Source organism: Prionailurus viverrinus, chromosome B4 (assembly GCF_022837055.1).
Source record: "Prionailurus viverrinus isolate Anna chromosome B4, UM_Priviv_1.0, whole genome shotgun sequence".
NCBI classification, from domain to species: Eukaryota; Metazoa; Chordata; class Mammalia; order Carnivora; family Felidae; genus Prionailurus; species Prionailurus viverrinus.
The window spans coordinates 120,604,125-120,612,266 of record NC_062567.1 but is presented as its reverse complement, the minus strand read 5'-3'; the positions used below and the strand labels follow the sequence as shown (position 1 = coordinate 120,612,266).

The 8,142-nt window shown below is 51.1% G+C and overlaps 1 protein-coding gene across 1 annotated transcript; it reads right to left on the bottom strand.

Annotated features, from left to right (window-relative positions):
• Nucleotides 1-6,620: 6,620 nt before the first annotated feature.
• ASCL1 (achaete-scute family bHLH transcription factor 1) lies at nucleotides 6,621-7,838 on the bottom strand. Its single transcript, XM_047868649.1, has 2 exons — nucleotides 7,044-7,838; nucleotides 6,621-6,680 (listed from the first exon to the last, which is right to left on the bottom strand). The coding sequence occupies exon 1, from the start codon at nucleotides 7,836-7,838 to the stop codon at nucleotides 7,092-7,094; it is 747 nt and encodes a 248-aa protein (XP_047724605.1). The 3' UTR covers nucleotides 6,621-6,680; nucleotides 7,044-7,091.
• Nucleotides 7,839-8,142: the final 304 nt, after the last annotated feature.

The following is an 8,142-nucleotide window of genomic DNA, read 5'->3' as shown; positions in this document are numbered from 1 at the left end:
GATTTTCAAATGCCACACTCCCTTTCGCCCCAAACATTTTTCTTCCTCACCCACTCCCTCCTTCCAAAGGGCCCACTGGCTGGAGCAGGGGTCCCATCTAGAAGTGTTTGGGTGTTGTTAATTGAAAATAATGATGGGGGAAAAGAGGAGACAGCAAATGAGGGAAGAAAGGCGAGGGGAAGGAAGAAATAAGGGGAGAAAGGGAAATGAGAGTGGAGAGGGAGAAAGTGACTCAAAAGGCAGGGGAAGACCCAAAGGAAGGTTGGCCGAGGGATCCCGCCAGGCAGGGTCTGGGAGGGCGAGCTGAGCGCCGGCAGAGCCCACAGGCGGCGGGGCTGGGCAGTGCCTGAGCCCAGAGGCGCAGCCTCCCCGCCCTCCCTCCCGCAGGGGAGTGTGGGGGGGGGGGCGTCGAGAAGCGAGGGGGGAGGTGCCCTCCAAGCGCTCTTGCGTTTGGCAGGTGCCGCGCTTTTGTCCCCGGAGTCCACTTCCTGCCCCGACTGCCCGGACCAGGGCCCAGTCCTCTCCAACGTACTTTGCAGAAAGTGACTCCCGTCAAGGAGTGTGGGTTGGCGCCTTTTCCCCCCATCTCATTCCCAAAATAGCCCTGGTAGCCAGCGCATCAAAGGCGGCTTTGTGAGCGACCGCCTGCAGGCTGCCTGGAGGGGGGCGCACGTGGGACGTTCTGGGAGCGCTTCCCACTCCCCTCTCCAGCCTCTCTCGATTCTCTCATTCATTTCTCCCCCCTCCTTCTTTGTCTCTTTTCCCCCTCTGGTTTTCTCCTCTTCTGTCCCCTCTCACCTCTCGCTCTCGCCTCCCCTCTCTACCCCGGACTTCATTCTCGAGTTTTTCTCCCTCCTCTCTCCTGCCTCCCCGCTTCCCCCCCCCCCATCCCAATCTCTCTTCCCCTTGTTCTCTCCCTCTCCTCTCCCCCCACATCCCCCCGTCTCTCTCTTCTCCTCTCGCTCACCTTCTGCCTCTTCCGCCCTTTCACACCTCCGGGCTCCGGCGCCCCCCCGCCCCGCTCCCCTCCGGCCCCCACCGCACCCCTGCAGTCAGGTAGCTGGGCGAGGCCGGCGCGCGCAGCTGACAGCGGACGCATGCCTGGAGCCAATCAGCGCCCGGATGCTCTGCAGCTTGAATAAATCATTAAACCTGACACGCGCTCGGGGCCCGCGCTCCGCGCTGCAACTTGCTTCCTGCCATTAACCTACACACCCTCTTTTGTAACAACCTAATCTTGCATACAAAGGAAGAAGGAATATAACTTCGACCTGCCTTAGAGCCCAGCCCTTTGCACGCGCAGCGGGAAAAGAACGTTAGCGTCAGTGAAACCACGTCCCTCCCTCCCGTTGACTCAGATAACCTGAAGTTTCTGGGGGAATCCAAAAACGGATCATTTCTTGGCCCGGGAGTGGAAAGAGGGAGGAAAAAAAAAAAAAAGTTCATAGCCTTCTCGGCAGTGGGAAAAGGAACATAGGATTGAGGGCATTCAATACTATCAGAGACGCATCCACAGTGTTCCGAAAGGAGGTTGCAATAAAACAAGCTTCTCAGAGAGTTCACTCTAGCAGATACAAGTTAGGACAATGAAGTCCTAGAAATGTGGGCTAAATTTAGTAACTCGTTCCTCCGTTTCCGTGAGGACATAAATGGCTGAGTGAATGAACGAGTGGCTCCCCCACCTTAAGCATGGCCTTTGTCTTCGTGGCAAGCCTCCAGCACCACTTTTCTATCTGGTTCAGGAAGATAGGAGAAACGGTTATTTCTTGCAGTGACATTTCTTGTGCTGTCAGCTCTAAAGCCCTTACGTTTTCTATTTACCAAGAGAGGGTGTTATCCTCATTTTCCAGAAGAGCAAACTGTAATTGACTTCTTTTGCCAATACTCTGCTAAGTCATTCCTAGCTCAAAAAGATGAAGTGATTCTCCAAAGTTAGGTCCTGAACAGACATAGGTCCACCTCTGACCTAAGAAGTTTCTTACTGACAGACCTACGAGTCCCTGGAAATCTTAAACAAAATGAACACATCCTGGAGATCCTGTAGAATAACCAGTGTACCAGCCAAGGTCAACAGGACCGAATGGCACACTTGAAAAGGTAAACGAAAGGAGTTTAACGGGGAGACAGAGTTGTGGGTGGGACTAAGGGAAGCAAAACCGTGCAGCACCCTGAAGACTCCCAACAAGGGGGAGCCATTACCACCTCTGTGCCTGAAGGAGCGAGAGGAAGAAGCTGTTACTACATCCCAGCAAGATCTGCTGTCGTGGGAGAGAGGCCTCCTGACAAGAGCTGTGGCCTTAGACCGAGGAGCAGAGCCACTGCCAGAGCAACTGAGCCCAAGCAGAGAGGAGCAGGTCTACAAACCTCCCAGCCTACCTCCTCTACTACCTCTCAATCTCCTCTTGGTGCCTCCCACTGGCCACACCCAGCAGAAAGCCGGAGGGCAAGGGAGCCCTCCTGAGGAAGTCCACAGCAACCAGCCTCCTCAAACACAAAGCAGAGCAGAGAACCGGGGAGGGGGGAGACTGGAGGAGGAAAGGACGGTTAAGTAGCTCGGCTATGAATCCAACAGGGCAGACCATTCAGTCAGCAAATACCTATCTCCACAGCAGGGGCTGTGGAGATTCCAGTGCGCAAGGCGGGTAAGGTCCCTGTCCTCATGGAGCTTACTGTCTAGCAGGGGGCGACTGACAGCAATCATATAAACAAAGATATAGCTTTCTCACATAGTAGTAAATGCCAGGAAGGAGAAATAGCGTAATGGGTAGAGAGTGACTAGGGCCAGCGGAGAGCTGCTTTAGAGTGTTCAGGGAAACTTCTTGGAGGAGGTGGCATTTGAAGTAAGGTGACGCGAACTTCCCGGTAAAGCGGACCTTAAGTGCACGTCGACTCCCAGACTTCTTTCTGTTTTATGGGTAAGCCTCAAATCTAGGCTGTGATTTACACGCATCAGCTGACTGTTCCTGTGGAAACTAGGGGCATGACTGGAAGTCAAGAATTCACAACCACAGGCTCTGCCATTTCCATATAGCTTGTAAACTCCCCCAGAAGGCAAATGCTAACTGCTTTCCATTGTCTCCTCTTGCTGCTGTGGGGACCATCAACACCAGGTTACAAACAAGAATACTGAAACTCAGAAGGAATCGAATTGCCCTGGCTTCTGTGTTCCACCAGCCCCAGCCCTGCAAAAACAGCCAAGTGGGAATGCACAGCCACTCCTTTCTTATTACATCTCAGCCCTATTCCTTTGATGCTCTGTGCAGAGAACAGACCCATTTCTTCACTCTCCCTTGGGCCAGCCTGATGTGAACTAGAGATAAGTTTTCCACACACACACAGTCCTACTGCCAATTAAAAAAAAATTTTTTTTTAAGGCTTTGTTTGCCAGGGAGGTGCAAAGTGTGTCCCAGCAGCTCCAGCTCAGCCTATAATACTCGCGTTCAACAGTTCGGCCGCCAGCGAAAGTCTGCTTTATCTTTAGCTCCAGCACTTTGCACTCCTCGTCAATTTCAGGCGTGCCTCCGGTCTTAACTCGGTGGTCTCCAGGCTATTCTTTGAATAGGTAAGATTTCTCAGTCAATAAAGTCAAGGCAGTTTTCTTCTCCAGTTACCCCTCTCCAAAAAAAAAAAAAAAAAAAAAAAAGTGAGGTGGGGGCTAGGACGGGGGAGAGGCCGCGATTGCTAGTCGCTGGGGTCTACATTTTGTATTTCGCTGACAGCCTAGGGCCGCTGCAAAGCCCGCGGCGCAGCCAATGGGCAGCGGTGATTTATGGAGCTGACTAATGCTGGCTGAATGCGGCCTGTCAGAGCAGTGTGAATGGCTTCCCTTCCCCGCACAAGCCCCGGCTTTGTGTTGCTAAGCGATTAGAGCAGATGTAATGAGATTTTGCCCAATCCCCGCTTTGCCCTTTCCTAGCTTCGGCAAAATTGTGTGTGTTTTTGTGAATTTTTAGAGTTTGCCTTCGCATTGTGGCAAACAACGGCTAACTTTGCCTCGAGTTTAACGAGACTGGATATTTCCCATTCAGAAGTGAGTAAAAGAACACCTGTCTTCACCAGGAGAAGGGGGGAAAAATCCCCTTTGTGGGTGCTGAAACATTATCCTAATGTTATATTCATAGCCATAAATGACTTGCTACACTTTCTTTGCATACCTTATCTGGAAACTTGCAAAGGAGCTAAATTAAAAGAAATTGGGGGGGGGGGACCCCAGCTCTGGTCCTCCAAATGAGAAGATAAAAATAAAAGCAGGCATCACAAAGGCATTACTTCCCTCAAGTAAGCTCTAAATTGGCCCACTGCTGGCAGAAAGTCCGATTATTTATGGCGATGAGGAATTTACTGATTTTTTTTCCCCTTAATTACGCTCATCTCTTTGAAAAGGACTGAAGCTTCAATGTGCATTCTATAGAGGGTCATTTACCAAAATGACATCAGACGCTGTGGCGTGCTCCGTGCATCGCGGCTTTAAAAAATGATTATTCTGTGCACTAAATGGTATAGATGTACCAACACAGACTAGATTTTTAACTCTGGAAGACATGCTGGCTCTCCGTTCTTTGTTGGGTTTTGTAAGATGCATTTTGCGCTAGGCTTTCCGCTTGGCTGGAGACACGCAAACTGAATCTGCAAGTAATGCAGGCAGGGAGCGAAGAGCCAACGAGAGAGGGGGTAGGATTCTGATCACGTCCTTGCTAACTGACAAGAAGCAAGCCAGCCAAAAACCCACCAATTTCTTTTTGAATCTTGGTAATTGGGTACTTTTACACGCAGCTCACGCTATTCGGATAGAGTCACAAACGTAGATAGGCCAAGTGTCTCAAAGCGACCACACATTTCTAAGGCTTTTATTCATTTAAATCTAACTCCTTCTGCAGAGAATTCATATCATAGGTGCTCCTTACTTAAAATCAATATGGGAAGTGTGTGGAGTGGGGAAAAGGAACAGAAAATGTGTGCCTAGCCTAGAAGTGAAGGAAGAACACACCCACCACTGGGAGCACAGCAAAGACTGCCTCCCCCCCCCCCCCTGCACAAGCTCCAGTACCAGCAGCTATACCTCCACCCCTAATATCCATTATCTCATGCAGCTTTTCCATGGTTTCACAATGAGAAACTCTCCAAATGGGGCTAAGGGTTAGAAAGTGAAGGTGAGGATGCTCTCCTTCCAGTTCATTTTTCTGGAGATATTTTAAATATGCAATCATGTCATCAAAAGACATTGCAGTCATTACTCACCACCTGTTCTCTAGGTGTGTGTGTGTGTGTGTGTGTGTGTGTGTGTGTGTGTGCATGCTTGCAGCATAAAAGTGGAAGAAAGTTGTCTTTACTTACCTATCTTTTCCCTCTACGTTTGTCATAGAGTCACCTTGGGTAGGACTGGTTATAGCACTTATCTTTGTCAATTCTGCCACTTAGCATGCTGTATACCACCCTCTTCTCCCCCACCCACTCCTCCCCTTTGGCATTTCGAAAATAACTTGTACAGGGACCGTGGAGTCAAGGAAGACGTGGAGGAGGCTGATTATTTTCATTTGTAAAAAAAGAAAAAAGTTTTATTACGAAACTAGTTTGTATAAAACAGGGTTATACACGTTTCTTGTAAGTCTGTAATAAAACAGTAAGGAAAAAAAAAAAAGGCAGTGATAGAAATTTCCCGAAAGGCAACCTATCAAAACCAACTGGCTGCCACTTTACGTTTGGACAGTAGCTGCATAAACTTTGTTCTTCTTGAACAGTATTTAATAACATCATTAATACATTAACAAAGTTTCTATAAAGTAAGACACATTGGTGCTGAAGTACATCTGGTGGCCTCTTGATCTCACCTGTGAGGAGAGTTCTTTACAAAAACCACGTGGGGGAAATGGCAGTTGTAAGGTGAACTACACATCTAAGATAGGCAGAGGTAATAGCATTACATGTTAAAGTATCAAGATATACACATTTTAAACCATTTGTACAAAACTCTATAAATTTTTTCTCTCTTTCTCTCTTATGTACAAAAATATCTTAATATATCCCCAAACTGGTTAGGATAGATACAAATAGATTTTTCTTATAATAAAAAAATTCACAAAAGATTGGAAGCATTCTATGATGAAAATGGTAGAAAAGATGCTGTGAGGAATTGGGGTTTGGGGAGCCCCCCCCCCGGGGAGGATCTGGGTTTCAAAGGACTGAGTATAGCATAATTTCACTGCAGACAAATGTCCACAGCATATTGGGATGGGGATAATGAGAAGAAAGACACCAACCCATTTCTACAGGGCTTAGAACTGCACTTTCAGAGAGGGCGGGGAGGTGAGGGCACCCTAGCAAGTGCTTTCAGTTCTGCCTGTTACTGGTGGGTGGGAATTTTCTCTAGGGCTGTGCTGCTCCCTTCCGCCAGGAGCCCACTGCTTTTGCACGCAAGCTGCATCCTGCACTTTGACTCAGGTCCTAGTCACCCTTCATATCTCCGTAAAGAATTGGGAGTGCAAAGATAGAGTTCTGAGCGCATCCCTGTTTCGAGAGAGCCTTGCTTCTCAGGCATGCGCTGCTTAGTTGGTCTTGCGGTTGGTTGCCTGAATTTATTTTTTTCTTTCCTTCTTCTCTTCTTTTTTCTTTTTTTTTTTCCTCCCTTCCAACATCGCTGACAAGAAAGCACTAAAGATGTAGGTTGTGCGGTGACCCTATAACTTGAGAAGAAGGGGAGAGGTTAGTATGAACTTGGAGGCTGGCAGTGGGGGAAAGTGGAGGTTTGAGGGAGGATCTGTCAGGTGCAGCACCTCTTTTGACAGGTCCCAGTACTCGGTTCTCCATCGTTCGCAAACCGCCCCCCCCACCCGTTATCCCCCTCCTCCAGCCACTCTTAGAGGCCAATCCTGAAACTAACAAACCAGGGTTTGAAACCGACAAACTTTAAATTAATTTACAAATTCTTTAAATCAACCCCCTCCCCCCCATCTCCGTGGAGACAGTCCCCCTCCTTCAGACACTAAGACGGAGGAAAAAGAATGAAGGTAAGAATATCACACTGTTCACTCCCAAATGCAACCTACCTGCTTCCAAAGTCCACTCGCACCGGGGCCGGGACAAGGCCGAGCCCCTCAGAACCAGTTGGTGAAGTCGAGCAGCTCTTGCTCCTCGGGGCTGAGTGGGTCGTAAGAGCCCTCGTCGGACGAGTAGGAGGAGACCGGCGAGCCGGCCATGGAGTTCATGTCGTTGGAGTAGTTGGGGGAGATGGTGGGCGACAGGACGCCAGCCTGGAAGGCGGCGCTCACCGCGTCGTGTTCGTCCAGCAGCTGCTGTAGCGCGCGGATGTACTCGACCGCGGAGCGCAGCGTCTCCACCTTGCTCATCTTCTTGTTGGCCGCGCCGTTGGGGACGTGCTCCCGGAGCGTGGCAAAGCCCAGGTTGACCAGTTTGACGCGGTTGCGCTCGCGCTCGTTGCGGCGCGCCACGGCGGCCGGCTGCTGCTGCGGCAGGCTGTAGCCGAAGCCGCTGAAGTTGAGCCGGCGTTTGCAGCGCATCAGTTCGGGCGAGGACGAGCGCTGTCGCTTGACTTGCTTGGACGCTGACTTGTGACCGCCCCCTGAGGGCTGGCCGTCGGCCGCCGGGCTCAGCTGCGGCGCCTGCTGCTGCTGCTGCTGCTGCTGCTGCTGCTGCTGCTGTTGCTGCTGCTGCTGCTGCTGTGCGCTCTGCGCCGCCGCCGCCGCTGCCGCCGCCGCCGCCGCCGCGGCCGTGGCAAAGAAGCAGGCTGCGGGCGGCAGGAAGGGCTGCTGCGGCTGCGGCTGCGGCTGCGGCTGCGGCTGCTGGCCGGCGCCGCCGCTCTCCATCTTGGCAGAGCTCTCCATGCGCAGCGGCCGCCAAAGAGTCGCCGAAGGGGAGCAAGCGGGGACGCGAGGTGCGGGCGCGCGAGGGGACACAGACAGGACTTGGGTGCACGAACAGAGAGGGAAAGAAGGGGAGAGATGAAGAGGCAGCCCGGAGGGAAGTTAAAAAAACAAAACAACAACAACAAAAAAACCCAAACAAAATCCCGGGGAGACTTCTTTGGGTGGGAGCAGCGAAGGTGCAAACGCTTTTCCTCCTCCCTCCACTCCTCCTCCTCCTCCCTCCCCTCCTCCCTTCGCGGGTTGGCTTCAGGAGCCTCGCGTG

Bases quoted from the DNA above. Each gene is read 5' to 3' on its own strand.
- ASCL1 (XM_047868649.1), bottom strand. From the start codon at position 7,838: ATGGAGAGCTCTGCCAAGATGGAGAGCGGCGGCGCCGGCCAGCAGCCG.